We start from the raw sequence: 18,937 nt of genomic DNA, 5'->3' as shown, positions 1-18,937 counted from the left end.
CCGCCTGCCAGCGTGCTCCCTAAAATATCACTGGTTTGCTCATTTCTATATATAGGGTGTCTACATTCTGCATGGACTGGTTGCATGGCAACATGTGCAAATAGCTTTAGATACCTGTTAGGTCCATAAATTACCATAAAGCATATATTCAACACAAAAAACCGTGACAATTTGCCGTTGACAAAGGACAGTTGGGCATATAAAGGGCCCCATTACCTTCAGTAGCTTAGGGCCTCATCAAACCTATATCCGGCCCAGGACTTGCCGCACCACCCAGTGCTGGTGAGTAAGCGAGAGATTGGATAAGCTACCTCTGCTCGTGGCTGGAAGGATTGGGGCCCCACTCGCTCTTGTTGCGGGCCAACAGGGAGGATTGGAAGCGCTGGACTCGTTCATTGCCGCTGCCACCATCCAAATGGAGGGTGCAGCCAAAGGGAGCAAAGGAGCAGGAGTCAGAGCTATATAGCAGGTTAACCAAATAAGTGACTATGCAGACAACGTTGCTTACACATCATGCTCAAGCGAGACATCTTGATGCTAGAAAGTATACAGGAAAAACCACTTGTTTAAATCCTAGTCTTGGCTGATGTTAATTCTTTGGTCACAGGAGAATCTTGTACAGTGGTACCTCGGGTTACATACGCTTCAGGTTACATACACTTCAAGTTACAGACTCTGCTAACCCAGAAATAGTACCTCGGGTTACGAACTTTGCTTCAGGATGAGAACAGAAATCATGCTCCAGCGGCACAGCAGCAGCGGGAGGCCCCATTAGCTAAAGTGGTGCTTCAGGTTAAGAACAGTTTCAGGTTAAGAACGGACCTCCGGAATGTATTAAGTACGTAACCAGAGGTACCACTGTAGTTGCTGAGCTGGGAGGCTAAGCATAAAGGCATTACTTGGAAACAAGCCCAACTGAAATCCCTTTATATAAGACCAGAAAAAGTGATAACCCACCACCAAAACACTGTTTAATGGGGAAGTCCCTGAACGGGAGGTTGATGGGAAATGATTCAGCTCAGACACTAATTTGCTACTTCATCGAAAACAGGTTTATCAAGTACAGCAAAAGATGCCACATCTTCTAAGAAACATCTGATTTCCCACTTCTATAAAGAAGGAATTGCGTGAAGGGAGAAGCAGGCAGGTGCAGTCTCTTTCATCTGAGAACCTATTCAAAGTATCTCAGTGTGTCTGTTCCGCCATATATGAACACAGTTCATATATTGACTGCATATTGACTGTTCATATACTATATCAGTGTTTCCCAACTGGTGTTCCGCGGCACACTAGTGTGCCGCCACACGTTGCCTGGTGTGCCGTGGGAGGCGGGCGAGGCGGGCGGCGAGAGGCGGGGCGGCGGCGGCGAGGAGAGGCCGCCCAGCGCGGGGCTCTCGCCGTCTGCCTGCCTGGCTGCCTGCCTGACGCGCAAACCCCCGGCGCAGGCGCCCCGCTTGTTGACACGGGAGGGGAGGGGGGAGAGGAAACGCTGCTGGTGCCGCTGCTCCTCGGTGGCGGCTCCTCCTCTCAGCCCGCCCTGCCTATATTTGTGCCAATCCCCGCCCACTAAAGCAGTCGCGCCTCCCAATGGGAAGCCTTGCCGGGCGGCGGGCGCTGCTGCCTGAGAGTTCTGAAGCCACGCCCACTTTCCCAGAGACTGGCAGTTCTGAGGGATCCAGGGCAGGGCCGGCGCGCGCGCGCGCTTCTTGCTGCCCGGGCACTTGCTCTAATCCCGCCTTCCCTGGGAGGGAGGGACGGCGGTGGCCGCGAGCGTCCGGGGTGGGGCGCGCGCTGGCTCTCCCTGGCGGCCCATGGGCCTGGCGTTCTGTCAGTGCGCCTCCTCTCTCTTTCCCCACCCATCCTCCACGTGCTGCGCTCTAACCCGGAGTTAGAAGCGAATTAGAACACGCCCCCCGTGTGTGGTGTGTTTTTTTTGCTGCTCCTCTTTTTTTAGGGCTTTTTGGCGGCTTTTGGGACGGCGTCGAGGGGTGGCGCCCACGCTCCTTGTGCGCCCGCCCCAGAGGCTCGCCCGCGCGGTAGTGCTAGAGGAGGAGAGAGGTGGGCATGGCGGCTGTTTTGGAGCTGTTGCTGCAGGACGAAGTGGCAGCCAGCGCTGTCGTGGGGTGGCTGAAGGCGAGCCAGAGCCCCTGCGCCACTTGAGGTTTCCTCCTCTGGCGGGATGCTAAGTGGGAAGCTGCAGCCTTCAGGCCTGCGCTATGTGAACTCCTGAAGGGCTCTTGCGGTAGCTTTTCGGGAGCCCAGGTGTATATATGTGCCCCCCTGAGGGAGCCCTTCACTGAACCTGAGAACCCTGCTGTGGAGTTGGTGGGACTGAGTTGCTGTGCGCCCTTACGAATCCTTCCCAAATGCAGCTTTAATGATTCAGAAACAAGACCTACAGAATTCGTTGGAAGTTACTATTTTTTTTTTTTTTTTACATAAGTAAAAAGTGACCTTTCCCCATCTGGCATGGTGGTGTGCCTCAAGATTTTTTTCATGAAACAAGTGTGCCTTTGCCCAAAAAAGGTTGGGAAACATTGTACTATATTGACAATTGACTGCATTTCTTAGATGTGCCCACACATGAAATAGCAGCATGCTAAGTGGCTCTCGTTCCTTAGAAGATTTACACATGCAGAAGTAAAATGACCACCCTGTTCACAATACTATGCAGAAGGGCAAAATAAAATTATTTACTCATAACTCGTCAGAATCAGTATGCAGCAAGCAATGGGTATTAGTTGAATATTGTTTAATTTCAATTAAATATAGGTAGAAGTTAATTCTTCATAAAGAATAAAGATAAAAAATCACTAATTACAGAAGACCAAAAGCATTCTCTCAGTGGCTTTATAATAAAATACATTACATTTAAATATCTGCATTAACAGCATTAGAGAACAATAGTTTTAGATTGAATATTTTTCAATGACAGCAAAATAATTAAAAACCAATTACATTTTAGTATTAGTTGCAGAATATATGAGTAAATTGCAAATTGTCCCATTAAAATGCATGAAACTATAGGACTTTTGTTTATGTTGCTGAGGCTGTTACGCTAGATCCATCATTTATTGGGCACAATCAGCACAAAAACCAAAAGAATTTAACATTCAAATGTGAATATATTCCAGGCTAATGAGAGGCTGGATCCACATCTTTGAGAGACAAAAAGGTATGTAATTTGTGATCAAAGTCAATAGGTCGATTCTGAGGCTCTTTATACCTCTGGGTCATTTTGATTCCCAGGTATGGGATAAGTTCACAATGATCTATGAAGCGTTCCAACTTCCTCTTGTACTTCTTTCGTATATAATCAGAGCTCTTGGGGTTATATGCTGCAGGAAGTTAAATAATACCGATTATGCCATATCACTTGTACTTCTTAATTCATTGTGCAATTATACAACACCTAAGGACATATTATAGAATTATTTATGCAACATCAAGTGCCTACAAGATCTCCACACTGAATCCCTATCTACATTACTGTTAACAGTGATGGTGCAGTTGCTTCTAACTAGAAATCCAGATTTTAGGTACAGTGTCTAAGTTATCTAGTGGCCAAAACTACATGTGATGGAGGTAGATCCATGTAGGTCTGCACCATTAACATGCAGAAGAAGGGGTAGATGTGCAATTTAAAGAGTCAAAAGCAGTGCATAGGTATTGGATGTCAAATCCTTCCTGCACCCCACACCTGTGCTTTCAGCTGGGCTGCTTCTTGAAGCCAGGTGTAAGAAAAGTATCTGGAGGGATGAATTAAGAGGGCCAGGTAGGAGAAGGATTTAGCACCCATCGCTCCCACTTTCCACCTTGATGGGGCAGGCCCATATCTAAAGACATGGGGTTGTATCCAGTGTAGTGTGCTTTGTGAATGTTCTGTCAGAGCAAGGATTTCTGCTAGCACAATAGAACCCTACCCTGTCACTTCTAGTTTGATCATAGACTATTCTAGCATGAATGTGTCCAGCTTCCAGGAGAATAGCCTTCCACTCGCATAAAGGGATTTCTCCTATCCCAACACTCCTTCCCATGCCCCCCAAATCTCTCCTGGAGGGTTGAATGGGAGATCTTATTGCATGAGCAGAACTCTGCTTGCATTGACTTGTGTCACCATGTATGTTTAACAAAAGATCAATGTCAAAAATATAAACTAATTTTTATTTTATTTTACTTCATACTATAATAGCACAGGTTTTACTGTACCTTTCAAATGATAGGCTATGAACAGCAGAGCAGTCTTTTTCACACTTAGGAAAGGAAATTTTGGTTTTAAACAACCTACTTCATTCATTGCTTTTATCAGAGCTGTGGCCACACCCTACAAACAAACACAAACACTAATGTTAGTTAAGCAATACAAACACTACTCCATTAATAAGGTTTTATGTTCTGTAATCTTTACTGCTTGGTGCTATCATTCATAATCTGGCCTTTAATTCTCTCCTCTATATCAATTACAGTGCCTTTCAGTTTTGTATCACTTTGAAAGTTGCTCAACATATTCCTAACTCTGCCATTGAAATAAAAAAATTCCTTCCAGTAGCACCTTAAAGACCAACTAAGTTAGTTCTTGGTATGAGCTTTCGTGTGCATGCACACTTCTTCAGATACACTGAAACAGAAGTTGCCAGATCCTTCTATATAGTGAGAAGGTGGGGAGGGGTGTTACTCAGAAGGGTGGTGGGAATGGGAGATAGGCAGATAGCTGAGAGAGCCTGTTGACGACTCTTAACGACTGTAATAGGTCTTACAGGAAAAGGCAAGGGGTGAGAAGGTGAGAAATGGTTTAGTCATGTATAGTGAGATAAGAATCCAATGTCTTTGTTCAGCCCAGATCTTTCCATGGTTTTAAGTTTGGTAATGAGTTGTAATTCAGCAGCTTCTCTTTCCAGTCTATTTCTGAAATTCCTTTGTAGTAAAACAGCTACTTTGAGATCTTGTATAGAATGTCCTGGGAGATTGAAGTGTTCTCCTACTGGTTTCTCTGTTTTGTGATTCTTGATGTCAGATTTATGTCCGTTTATTCTTTGGCGTAAGGTTTGGCCTGTTTGTCCAATATAGAGAGCTGAAGGACATTGTTGGCATTTGATGGCATACACAATGTTAGATGATGAGCAATTAAATAGTCCCGAGATGGTATGTGTGATGTTGTTGGGGCCAGTAATGGTGTTGTCCGGGTGTATGTGGCAGCAAAGTTGGCATCTGGGTTTATTGCAGGCTCTGGTGCCAGTGTCTGTGTTAAGTCTGGTTGTAGTATTATTGTGGGTTAGGAGTTGTTTAAGATTGGGTGGCTGTCTGTAGGCAATGAAAGGTCTTCCTCCCAGAGCTTGAGAAAGAGAACTGTCATTGTCCAGGAGAGGTTGTAGATCTCTGATGATGCGTTGTACTGGCTATATACAATGGACTGTTTGGTATGTTTGGGATGGTAGCTAGAGGCAAACATACCAAACAGTCCATTGTATATAGCCAGGCACTACGTTACAGCCGCATCTGTTCCAATTCTACAGACAGAGACTCTCACCTAAGAGATCTACAGCAAACCTTCTCAGAACTAAAATACCCAGCAGATGAAGTTAGACAACAGATCAACAGAGCCAGACTGATACCCAGAGAGAACTTGCTGCAAGACAGACCCAAAAAAGAAAATAACAGAACACCTCTAGTCATCACATACAGCTCCCAAGTTAAAACAGTTTATTTTGACTATGGCAGACCAACACGGCTACCTATCTACTACTCTGCCATTGAAGTCATAGCTTCAGCAGCCCCTGGAGCTCTGATAAATACCTTTATCGCCATCTGTCAGTTTGGAGAATACTGAATGACCTTCCAGAAGCTTACAGAGTTAAAAGAAGTGCAACATTTGGGGCCTTATTTCCATTACTGTCCATTACTTTAGAAAAAGGAGGGAAGGCATCAGTCATGTTTACCAGAATAAAAGAAAATCCTTTGCAAAAATAAGACTAAAGCTGTGACATGGCTTCATTACATTACTGAATTCATTTAGCAGCGTTGAGATTAGATACTGCCCATTTGAATCTTGGCCCCCAAAGTTAAGTCAATTTGAGTGTCATTAACAATAAATAATAACCTGTTCCAGGTATCCGGTCAGGGGAAGAGCTGTCAGCAATATTGGCTCCTTTATTGGGGGAAGTTTATGAGGAAGGGTCTGGTTCCAATATTTCTCTGGTAATCTAAGAATACAGAAATTGTAGGTTTTTTAAAAAACAAAACCAAACACAAAGCAATAAATAAAAGTAAAAAAGTGATGTATTCAGTACCTCATAAACTTTTGAAGCTTTTCTTCACTTTCAAAAATATATAGCTTGTTGCGATAAAGTACAGCATATTCAATGTCCCCAGGTACCAGTGCTTCATACCTCAAAACAGCAAATGAAAGGAAGATATCACCACCACATTTGCATCTCATACTTGTTGCAGTTGTTCTTTTACCCTGGTTTTAAGTGATTTGTGGCTTTAAACTGAAATTTCATATTGAGTCCAGAAATTGATTTGCAGCCAGTGAAACTGGCATAAAAAAAGAGCTGCATGCTCCAGAAAAACATTTTGGACCAGGTGTTTTCAAAAGCAGATCCAGCACGTGGCAGGAACCGGTCTTTGTATAATACTGCAATCCTATACATGCCTGCTCTGAAGTAAATCTCACTCAGTTCAGTGGAGATTGCAAATAAATGGGTATAGGATTGCAACCTGAAGCATGCATGACCATGGCCAGGTCTGCTTTCTCCAGAAGTCACAGTTGATACACTTGCCTATGAAGTGCTTCTGGCCACACCTGCCACCTGGAGTATCCCCAAACTATGAACCAGATTGTTTGAAAAGAGTACAACCTCATTCAAAGCATGCTACATCAATATCCTTGGATCAGGACTTCTAACCAGGAACATTTCTGTTAAGTGGATTACATTTGTATGCCCTCATCCAGTCCATTACTGATTGTGGATTCATGTGGCTGATCTAAATTTTTAATCCATGAAGGGTAACAGTTGCATAGTTTTTTTAGGTGCAAAACAGTCCTTTTGTGAATGGAAGGTATTTACAGAATGCAGAAAAGCACCTTTGGATACACCCAAATAATGCAAAGATTCTTAAATCCTATGTAAAGTTATCAAGTACACTCCCCACACCATGTTAACTTCAGCTTCACCACTTTAAAATTTTATTCAATAAAGTCCAATAAATAATACAATGTGATGCAGAATAGTAATGATTCTGCAAAGTGGAAGGTGCTGGAGTTTGCCTGTTTGAGAACTTATTAGCACAAATTGCATTATTTCTATATTCTATATTAACAGAAATCCTTGGAAATGCAAGTGTTTACCTTTGCTTCCCATCTAGGTAAGTAACTGGACAGAATCCTTGCAATTCAGCTTGCATAGGAAATAAAGCCTTCACATCTGCTGCAGTCAGTTTCTTTGGTAGTTTATGTGGGAGAGGGAGAGGATAAGGTGCTAATGGGGGGACATATAATTCTGGATTCTTCAGGAATTTCTGCATTGAAAGCAATGTATGAGAAGGAGGAGAAACATTTCATGTTTTCATTCATGGTCAAAATCATTTGAGGCTACTTATTAAGGAACAGATGTATTCCCCCCCCCCCCCTATTTCTTATATAACAGAAGTTCTGAAATTCTAGTCTACAGATCAGTGGTCCATGAGCTTCAGTCAGATGGCATAGCCACTGTGAAAGGCAGACGTGGTGAATTAAATATTTTTTATTGTATATTTGTAGCTGCTTTTATTTCTTACGTTGTGTTTTATTATCTATTGTATTTTATATTACCGTATTTTTCGCCCCATAAGACGCACCGGCCCATAAGACGCACCTAGTTTTTTGGGGGGGAAATAAAGGGGAAAAAATTTATTTCCCCCCCAGGTGCGCTCCGCTAATCCCAAAGCTTGGGGCGTGCGGAGCTCAGCACGCCCCAAGCTTCTGGGTGCCGGCAAGGTCTCCGCTAGCTGTGGGAGAGCCGGGCGCCTCTCCCAGGGCTAGCGGACAGCTGCGCTAATCCTGAAGCTTGGGGCGTGCGGAGCTCAGCGCGCCCCAAGCTTCTGGGTGCAGGCAAGCTCTCCGCTAGCCCTGGGAGAGCTGGGTCTCCCACAGCTAGCGGATAGCTTCCTGAAGCCTGGAGAGGGAGAGGGGTCAGTGCGCACCAACCCCCCTCGCTCTCCAGGCTTCAGCGAAAGCCTGCATTCGCCCCATAAGACGCACACACATTTCCCCTTCATTTTTGGAGGGGGGAAAGTGCGTCTTATAGGGCGAAAAATACGGTATGTGGAATTCAAGTTGTAATACAATAAAATATATAAGAAATAAGATCAGCAAGAAAAATGCAATTAAAAAACATACAACATATAGGAGAATACATTATAAGTCATACAAAAGGCAGAAAAATCTTTTAAGTGGTCCACCAAGACTCTTAGCAATTTTCCAGTGTTCTTGGGGGTTGGGGACCACTGTTATATATAACATTCTACACCAGTTGCATTAGGTGCACTTCAGAATAAAGACATAATCCAATCTTGAATGAATGGATCTTTATCTGCATCAGCCATCAGCCACAGCAACAAAACAACAATGCGAAATACAAAGAACAGAAATAAAAAGTCAATTATATAAAATACACTTTAGGGTCATGAATCAACAGTCAAATACTGAACCCTGCAACCTTTGCTGTCACCTGCTCATCTTGATCTGCCAAGAGAAAGGACACAGTGACAGTGGTTGGGCGACTCGGAATGGACAATAAAAGAGGGGTGATAATCTCATTCCTCAAGTCTTTATAAAGAGTGCAAGCCAGAAGGGCAGGCGCCACCGATTTGGGACTGCCATCTCCACGGGGACATGTGTTTTTTGTGTGGAATCTGTTGGACTCGTCCCTCGAGTGCAGCCGAGGGCAATACATTCAATCTTGCGAGGGTAAAAGCATGTCTAAATTTTAGAATTGCTAGGTTATGCAGATAGGGTGCCAGGGAGTCGAAATGGGAAGGTGGAAAATAGGCATACCATGGGCAAAATTTCCTTATCGTGGCCAAGTTGTTCTGATGCTTGATATAATTTAGGTGCTGACAAATTAGACTGTTTGCTTTACTAAAACCCAAAGTGAATAGCTGTTGCGGTGATAAACCACAAGAGTAAAGTTTTTGATAAACAATTTTAGTCCAAATAAAAAAATTCCTTCCAGTAGCACCTTAAAGACCAACTAAGTTAGTTCTTGGTATGAGCTTTCGTGTGCATGCACACTTCTTCAGATACACTGAAACAGAAGTTGCCAGATCCTTCTATATAGTGAGAAGGTGGGGAGAGGTATCTGAAGAAGTGTGCATGCACACGAAAGCTCATACCAAGAACTAACTTAGTTGGTCTTTAAGGTGCTACTGGAAGGAATTTTTTTATTTTGACTATGGCAGACCAACACGGCTACCTATCTGTAATTTTAGTCCAGGGGTTCTTGTGACAATCTTGCAGCACTAGGGATATTAGACCGGGGGGATTTGAGTTTAGGCAAAGCCAATAGTTAAGTGTCCTACGCCAGATCCATAATTCTACCGAGGGGAGGTTAGCCTGGCGCAATGATGCGTTTGGGACACAGGGTGGTACAGAAAAAAATGCCTTAAGAACTTTGATTGGACAGCTTCCGTAGATCTAAGGTGAGTGCCTGTCCAAATCTGAGCCCCATATAATAACTGATGGGGTTTAGCTTGGAACACTTCCAGGACTGATGGTATATATTTACCACCTTTTGTGTGGAAAAAGCGTGTCAGAATTTTGGTGCTTTTTCTTTTTCACATAATCCAATCTTTGTTTAAGGGACAGAATCCAATTCTGAGAGATAAAGCAGTCCAGGAGAACACAATAAAGGTAACATCACCATGGCCCAGCTTTCAGTGAAAAAAGAGGCTATGAGGACAAGCAGGTGATATGATAGAGGGTGTGAACTTATTCGAAATAAAGGCAAACACTTGGGTATTGCCATCCCTCCATAAAATCATCATTTCACTCAACACACACACACATCAGGAATGCAAACATTTGGAAAGAAAATTCTAACCTAACAATGGAACTTCCCTTTCACTGGGGTCATTTTGAATAAAGGGTTTATAAAAACAAGGCCATATGACAAATGCCACAACAAAACAATGGCTAACTATTTCTTGGAGTCAGCATCCATAAAACAATAATTCTTAACACTTCTATATAATTAAAACATTCAAAGTGCTTCCCATAACAGTAAACTAGTTTGAGTGCCATATTGCAAATGGTTGAAGCTCACTGGAATCTAGTCCTCAAATACATTTGTTAGTATTTAAGATACCCCATAAACTCTTCAATCTTTTGGCTTGCCTAAGGCCACCTAGTGAGTTTGTGGCAGAGGTAAGACTGCAAGTAGGGAGTTTCCAGCCCACACTGAGCTACTGCAGGACACCAGCTCTTTGAACTTTTATTTATATATTCATTGTGCCAGCACCCATTTGCTTTCCAAATGGATTATCTATATATATTCTACCCCTTTTGATACTTACATCTAGTTCCTCTTGTCCAGCCATTTTGTAGTAATGTCCTCGAAATTCTGCTGCAAACTTTAGAGAAGGCGTTACAGAACAATCAACGAGCTCTCCCTTTTCTGCAAGGCTGACAGGACAATATTGCCCAAACTCTCCCAGCCGAGACAGCAGCTCTTGCGGCATGATACACAAATCGGCAATACTGGCTGCCATTCCTGTTAACAATTGGATACAATGCTGTGAAGTTTCACCTGTGACACTGCATATTTGGTAGAGTATACCTATTTTATTGATATGTGAAAATGCAAAAGCTATACCAAACAATACAGAGCAAATCAGTATGTTATGCTGTATATAGCTTGGTTGGCAGGTCAGTCAGATTAACTTCTGTGAATATCAAGAAGTTAGAAAGATGTTTCTAATTTAATCTAGCCTCCATGAAGCAGAGAAAGCTCACCAGTTTGTGGAATCTAAAGGCTTACTACACATGACTAATTTATTAGAATGCGTCATGCAAGTTAGCTTTACTAGCAGTATTGTATTTCATTCACAGCTGAAAAAAATCCATTTGCTAAATGGATTCTTTACATGGAGGATACTAAATTATAACTAGACTTTGACCATATGTAGCTTTTCCCTTCAGTTTCCAAACAGAATCTGGAGTCTGCTTACAAAATGCTACTTTGAATAAAAAATGAGAACAACAATAATAATTGAAATCAAGTTTCAAGCTGGCCCTACCTCATATTGGTGAAAGGGCAATCTGGAAGGATCCTGACTGTACCAGATAACAGCAATACCATCCCATTTACCATTTGGGTTGACTTGTAACCCCTTTGAAAGATGATGGGCAAGAAGCAGGCCATAAATGTATAAATACAGATAATAAACTGCAGAACTTTTGAATTGGTAGGAGTTGTATCCAGTGTTGCATGAGCTGAAAGTAAACTTCCTCTTTCCTTTCCTCTCAGCAACACCCCCCCCCCCGATTCCCAACAAAAGCCTCTCCTGAGGGCCGGGGGGACGGGACGCCTACTGAGCATTGTGGGTTGCATCTTATGGGGTTGCAGTGGGAGGGAGGGAGGGAATAGCCCAAAATTGGTTGGAGTAAACTTGCACCTGTGGAGTGCTAGGTTCTTCCACCTGATTTGGGGTGATTCATGGGATGAGTTCTGGTTGAGAGCAACATAATGTGAACAATGGCCAGAAATCTGGGACTCAAACAACTTGAAAGTCATGATAAAGCCCAGTGTGGACCAGCCCAAAGATTTGTAATGGGTTCATGTTCTCTTTATTATTCAGATAGTCATGTGCTTCTTCATCAGACTCTGAGCTTCTATTTTTAAGTTTCATATTAATCTTCATTTATTTGAAGTTAAAATCAAATCTAAGTAGCATAATAGAATTACATATAAAATCCACTAACAAAAAAGCCCCCCATTAATGTAAAGCAGGATTATTTGCTGCTGTTGCTTTGCCGGTGAGTCTTGGGGAGGACCGCTCCCCCCTGAAGCCCTTTTTCCACCTTGGGCCTGGGGGCGGGCCCCATACTCCACCTCAGCATATAAGGCTCCAAGGAGGCCTCGGGACATTGCTGCTGCCGCTCTGTCGTGAGTTTGTGGGGAGGGCTGCTGCCCCTGCAAGCCCATTCTCCACCTTGGGCCTGGGGGCGGGCCCCATACTCACCTCCTCAGCTTATGGGGCTCCAGGGAGGCCTCGGGTGTGTGGGGTGGGTGTTTAGTTGGGTGTGGGAATTTGTTTAATTTAATTATGTTGTGTTTGTAACTTTGTTTTTTGTTTTTATAGTTTTATTGTTCTGTTAGTTTGCTTTTTGTATAGGCTTTAATTTGATTTTAAGGGGAGGGGTCAGGGCTGCCTGGGAGTGGGTCCCAGCAAACAAAATGGCTGGGGCAGGTTCCATTGGGGGGGGGGATGCACTCGGACAACCGATCTCAGTGATCATGGGTAGGAGGAGGAGTTACGCTAAGACCAGACCATGTCATTACCAAGGAAGCAGGCTTAGTCGTAGTCTGAGGACTATCCCGGCCTCCAGGTCTGGTCCTGACCGGAAGGATACTGGAATCAACAAGGCAAACCCACATGACCTGAAAGTGTTGCTGTGCAATGCCAGGTCAATGATGAATAAAACCACTGTCATCCACGACCTGATTGTGGATGGAGGATTTGACCTGGCATGTGTGACAGAGACCTGGTTGGATGAAGCAGATGGGCCCGTCCTTGCCGCTGCTTGTCCACCAGGTTTCTCTTACGCACAGCAACCCAGGCCTTGTGGGCGGTGAGGGGGGGTTGCAGTGATTTTTAGGAAGTCATTAGTTTGCACCAGGCGTCCTATTGGAAAGACCCAGTTCTCTGAGTGCATGTTCTGGAAGTTGGGCAATAGGGGCAGTACAGGATTCCTATTGGTGTACCGACCTCGCCGCTGCACCAAGGATTCCCTGCCCGAGCTGCTTCAGGTTGTGGCGGATGTCCTCCTGGAGACACCTAGCTTGGTTGTCCTAGGGGATTTTAACATCCATGCCGACACAACCTTACAAGGGGCTGCTCGGGACTTCGTGGAAAGCATGGCCTCCATGGGGCTGTCCCTGAAGAAGTCTGGCCCAACTCATATCCACGGGCATGCCTTAGACCTGGTGTTCACCTCTATGGATGTTGGTGATCTGACACTAAGTAAAAGCGAAACCAAAGAAGTGCCATGGTCAGATCACTTCCTGGTGCAACTGGACTTCTCCGTGACCCTTCCCCTCTGCAGGTGACCCTTCAGATGGTCCGCCCCCGCCACTTAATGGATCCAAATGGTTTCTAGAGAGTGGTAGGGGATGTTTTATCCCATGTTGATGGCCTTTCTGCTGATTCCCTGGTGGCCCGCTGGAATGTGGAGTTAACCAGGGTTATTGACTGTTTGGCTCCAAAGCGCCCTCTCCGATTGCATGGAGCCCGGACAGCCCCGTGGTTTTCCACGGATCTGAGGGCAATGAAACAATCGTTGAGACGGCTAGAGCGCCGGTGGTGGATAACCCATTCTGAATCTGACCAGACACGGGTTAGAGCTCAATGTCGAGCCTACCAAGTGGCGACAGCGACGGCGAAGAAGACTTTCTTCACCGCCTCTATTGCATCTGCGGAAAACAGCAGCAGGAGACTCTTTCAGGTGGTTCGCAATTTAGCGGAACCACCTGCAACATCGGGGCCCAGTACAGGCCACATGATCTCCTGCAATGACTTTGCAAAGTTTTTTGCAGATAAAGTCGCTCAGATTCGAGAAGAGGTAGACTCCACCGTGGGAGCAGGGCCGGGGCAGGAGAGTGCTAGAGTCCTGTCTAGTCAAGTTGTGTGGGATCAATTCCAATCTGTTACCCCCGAGGATGTGGACAGGCTGCTTGGACGAGTGAAACCAACCACTTGTCTCCTTGATCCTTGCCCATCCTGGCTTATAAAAACTAGCCGGGAAGGACTGGGCGATGGGCTTCGTGGGGTGGTGAATGCTTCCCTCCGTGAGGGAGCCTTCCCAGACCTGTTGAAAGAGGCGGTTATTAAACCGCTTCTTAAAAAACCATCTTTAGATGCGGCCACGATAGCCAACTATCGCCCAGTCTCAAATCTTCCATTCTTGGGCAAGGTGATTGAGCGAGTGGTTGCTGAACAACTCCAGGCACGCCTGGAAGAAGCGGACCACTTGGATCCCTTCCAGTCGGGATTCAGGCCTCATCATGGGACTGAAACTGCTTTGGTCGCACTGGTTGATGATCTCCGGCGGGCTAGGGACAAAGGTTGAGAGCTGTTTCCTAGTTCTGCTGGATCTCTCAGCGGCGTTTGATACCATCAACCATAACATCCTTCTGGACCGTCTTGAGGGGCTGGGAGCTGGGGGCACTGTTATACAGTGGTTCCACTCCTTCCTCATGGGCCGTGTTCAGAAAGTGGGGGGGATGAGTGTTCAGACCCCTGGGCCCACACTTGTGGGGTGCCTCAGGGTTCTGTCCTCTCCCCCATGCTTTTCAACATCTACATGAAACCGCTGGGAGAGATCATCAGGGGATTTGGGATGGGTGTTCATCAGTATGCGGATGATACCCAGCTCTACCTCTCTTTCAAATCAGAACCAGTGAAGGCAGTGAAGGTCCTGTGTGAGTGCCTGGAGGTGGTTGGAGGTTGGATGGCGGCTAACAGATTGAGGTTGAATCCTGACAAGATAGAAGTACTGTTTTGGGGGGACAGGAGGCAGGCAGGTGTGGAGGATTCCCTGGTCCTGAATCGGGTAACTGTGCTCCTGAAGGACCAGGTGCGCAGCCTGGGAGTCATTTTGGACTCACAGATGTCCATGGAGGCACAGGTCAAATCTGTGTCCAGGGCAGCTGTTTACCAGCTCCATCTGGTACGCAGGCTGAGACCCTATCTGCCTGCGGACTGCCTCGCCAGAGTGGTGCATGCTCTGGTTATCTCCCGCTTGGATTACTGCAATGCACTCTATGTGGGGCTACCTTTGAAGGTGACCCGGAAACTACAACTAATCCAGAATGCGGCAGCTAGACTGGTGACTGGGAGCGGCCGCAGAGACCACATAACACCGGTTTTGAAAGACCTACATTGGCTCCCAGTACGAGCACAATTCAAAGTGTTGGTGCTGACCTTTAAAGCCCTAAACGGCCTTGGTCCAGTATATCTGAAGGAGCGTCTCCACCTCCATCGTTCTACCCGGACACTGAGGTCCAGCACCGAGGGCCTTCTGGCGGTTCCCTCACTGCGAGAAGCCAAGTTACAGGGAACCAGGCAGAGGGCCTTCTTGGTTGTGGCGCCTTCCCTGTGGAACACCCTCCCACCAGATGTCAAAGAGAACAACAACTACCAGGCTTTTAGAAGACATCTGAAGGCAGCCCTGTTTCGGGAAGCTTTTAATGTTTGATGTATTATAGTATTTTAATATTCTTTTGGAAGCCGCCCAGAGTGGCTGGGGAGGCCCAGCCAGATGGGCGGGGTATAAATAATAAATTATTATTATTATTATTATTATTATTATTATTATTATTATTATTATTATTATTATTATTTGCTTACCTTGTCGTATTCTTTCCAGATAGATCTGGATCTTCTTGGTGATTCCTTGAGTTTCCTCAAGTATTTTGTTCCAGATCCACCATTTGCTGTGTGCTGCATCAATCACATACCAGTTTTGGTGCTGCTCCTCGTAGTAAGGTCTTATTTCTTCAGTTTGTGCTCTGTAACACGAATTCTTGATAGAGAGAATATGGGAGCTGTCGTGCATTGGATAAGGATATCTGAAAAGACAATTTTAAGTGCATTAATATTAGGCTTTAATATCAGCCTAGTATGAGCAGTAGGTTAGTACACAATGGTCAACTGCTCCCACTTCACTACCTCCCTGGTCCATGTGTGAGAAACCTACCAGGAAGCTACCATTAAGCTTGGCTTCCTGTTATGTCGAAACCCTAACAAGCCACAACTGCTAATCAGCCTTAAACCATGGTTAGTTGGTGGCTTACATATTGTGGCTTGTTAGGAAATAACAATCCACAGTCCGTTGTTTGGATGTAAAGGGAAGCCAAGCATAATGGCAGCTTCGTAATTTGTTTTTCCTGTTTCTGCCAGGGGAGTAGTGAAGTGGAAGCAACTGGACATTGTCTACCATGTTGCTCCTTCACTGTAAACTATGTTAAGCCAGAAACCATGCCTAATTGTGAAATACAGTGGTACCTCGGGTTACATACGCTTCAGGTTACAGACGCTTCAGGTTACAGACTCCGCTAACCCAGAAATAGTACCTCGGGTTAAGAACTTTGCTTCAGGATGCGAACAGAAATCGTGCTCCGACGGCACGGCGGCAGCAGGAGGCCCCATTAGCTAAAGTGGTGCTTCAGGTTAAGAACAGTTTCAGGTTAAGAACGGACCTCCAGAATGAATTAAGTACTTAACCCAAGGTACTTAATTCCCAGGGGAACTGAAGGAGGCAGTGGTGCGCCCGCTCTTAAAGAAAGCATCATTAGATCCTTTAGATCTATCCAATTACCGCCCGGTTTCGAATCTTCCATTCCTGGGCAAGGTGATTGAGAGAGCGGTTGCTGAACAGCTTGGTAGGTTTCTGGATGAAACATCTGCTCTCGACCCATTCCAGTCCGGCTTCCGCGCTGGTCATGGGACCGAGACGGCTCTGGTCGCCCTAACAGATGATCTCCGCAGGCAGCTGGATCGAGGCGGGTCGGGGCTGCTGATTCTTCTAGACCTGTCAGCAGCCTTCGACATGGTCGATCACGAACTCCTGGACCGCCGCCTTGCCGACGTGGGGATCCAGGGCACAGTCCTTCAATGGCTGCGCTCGTTTCTCTCCGGTCGGGGACAGAGGGTGGCGCTTGGGGGGGAATTGTCATCGCGCCACTCCTTGGTGTGTGGAGTGCCTCAGGGTGCGATTCTCTCCCCGATGCTTTTCAACATCTTTATGCGCCCCCTCGCCCAGCTTGTCCGGAGTTTTGGGCTGGGTTGCCATCAGTATGCCGATGACACCCAACTCTATCTGTTGATGGATGGCCATCCTGACTCGGCCCCAGACACACTGACCAGATGTTTGGAAGCTGTGGCTGGATGGTTACGTGGGAGCCGGTTGAAGTTAAATCCTTCGAAGACAGAGGTCCTGTGGCTGGGACGGGGCGATATGGGATCGAGGGGGCAACTCCCATCTCTTGCGGGGGTGCAATTAGTGCCAGCACCATCCGTTAAGAGTTTGGGTGTAATCTTCGATACCTCCCTCTCTATGGAGGCGCAGATTACAGCTATAACAAAGGCGGCATTTTTTCATCTCCGCCAAGCTAAGCAGTTGGCTCCTTATCTCTCTCACCCTGACCTAGCCACTGTGATCCATGCGACGGTCACCTCCAGACTGGATTATTGTAACTCGCTCTACGTGGGGCTGCCCTTGAGACTGACCCAGAAACTCCAGCGGGTGCAGAATGCCGCGGCGAGACTCCTCACGGGGTCTTCGCTGCGAGATCATATCCATCCGGTGCTGTACCAGCTGCACTGGCTCCCGGTGGAGTACAGGATCAGGTTTAAGGTGCTGGTTTTAACCTTTAAAGCCCTATACGGCCTAGGACCCTCGTACCTACGGGACCGCCTCTCCTGGTATGTCCCACAGAGAAATTTACGATCTGCAAATAAAAACACCCTAAAGATCCCAGGCCTCAGAGAGGTTAGGCTGGCCTCAAGTAGAGCCAGGGCCTTCTCGGCCGCGGCTCCAATCTGGTGGAACGCTCTGTCACAAGAGACTAGGGCCCTGCAGGACCTGACATCCTTCCGCAGGGCCTGCAAGACAGAGCTGTTCCACCAGGCCTTTTGTCAGGGCGCAGCCTGACCCCCTCCTCTGGCAATCTGCACAAAATTTTGCTTGATGGTTGCCATTAATTTGATTTTAATTTGATTTAATTAATTTTATAATGAATGTTTTAGAATGTTGTTAGCCGCCCTGAGCCCAGCTTCGGCTGGGGAGGGCGGGATATAAATAAAATGTATTATTATTATTATTATTATTATTACCACTGTATTAATGTGACCTGAGGGAGTTATTACTTCACACCCTTCATGGTGTTGCTACCTGTTAGGGATTTGTTTATCCTGCAGTGCTCTTCTGAGGACCTCCTTCACATCAATATCTAATTCAAAGATTTTTACTGGAATGATTTTCATTTCTTCAAGAAGGTCTACTTGTTTTCTTGTTACAGGGTATCCATCAATAACAATTCTGTGGGAGGGAAAATGACCACAATTCAGATTGGGTTCAGATTAATTATTTATTTCTGTAACACTAACTCTTGTTGATGAAGCCCATACACATGCCAGGATATCCTGAATCAGGAATAATAAACAGAGCCAAACAGCACATCCATTCTTTATTATTCCTGTTGGCACTGTGCCGATTTCCAGAATTATCTTAAAGCTTTGAATCAGCCTTTTTATAAAGAAACATAACCAGGGTAATACATTTTGAAGGGACTGAATAAAACTAGAATAGGCTGTCAAAACATAATATCATTCACCAGGGAACTAAACAAAGTAGGTATTTTTGAGCTAGCAGGCCTCAATAGTATTCCAACATTGTACATAGACCTAAATTAGGAGTGAGGAACCTTTTTGGCTCCATGGGCAAACTTTATCAGGGGCAACCCACCTGTCAGTCACATGATGTCCCTTCCCACCTTGTGTGGGGTTCCCAAGCTTCTCGGGTGCAAGGGCCATTGCCAGCCCCACAGATTGTAAGCTTCTGCATGCTTTTCCTTTTCACCTCTAATGTCAGGGCAGCTTCACCAAACCATCAGTGCTGGGATAGAGAAGCTGTTTCTACTGACTGGAAACTGCTTTTCCTCCTTGAGGAAGTCACAAA

At 45.6% G+C, this 18,937-nt stretch overlaps 1 protein-coding gene across 4 annotated transcripts in view; it reads right to left on the bottom strand.

Moving 5' to 3' along the window:
* Nucleotides 1-2,834: 2,834 nt before the first annotated feature.
* The window catches only part of AK9 (adenylate kinase 9), a 61,996-nt gene continuing 45,893 nt past the window's right edge, over nt 2,835-18,937 (bottom strand). For all 4 annotated transcript variants that reach the window (XM_082216767.1, XM_082216766.1, XM_082216768.1 and 1 more), the window contains 8 exons: nt 18,152-18,298; nt 15,607-15,827; nt 10,552-10,748; nt 7,349-7,518; nt 6,288-6,386; nt 6,098-6,200; nt 4,210-4,324; nt 2,835-3,338 (listed from right to left, as the gene is read on the bottom strand). In XM_082216767.1, the coding sequence (XP_082072893.1) occupies nt 3,136-3,338; nt 4,210-4,324; nt 6,098-6,200; nt 6,288-6,386; nt 7,349-7,518; nt 10,552-10,748; nt 15,607-15,827; nt 18,152-18,298 (1,255 nt within the window). In that variant the 3' untranslated portion in view covers nt 2,835-3,135. The remainder of the gene's footprint in view (nt 3,339-4,209; nt 4,325-6,097; nt 6,201-6,287; nt 6,387-7,348; nt 7,519-10,551; nt 10,749-15,606; nt 15,828-18,151; nt 18,299-18,937) is intronic.

This window comes from Podarcis vaucheri (assembly GCF_965113315.1).
Source record: "Podarcis vaucheri genome assembly, chromosome: 3".
Taxonomy (NCBI): Eukaryota; Metazoa; Chordata; class Lepidosauria; order Squamata; family Lacertidae; genus Podarcis; species Podarcis vaucheri.
The sequence above is the reverse complement of the archived record's forward strand: the minus strand, read 5'-3'. Positions and strand labels throughout refer to the sequence as shown.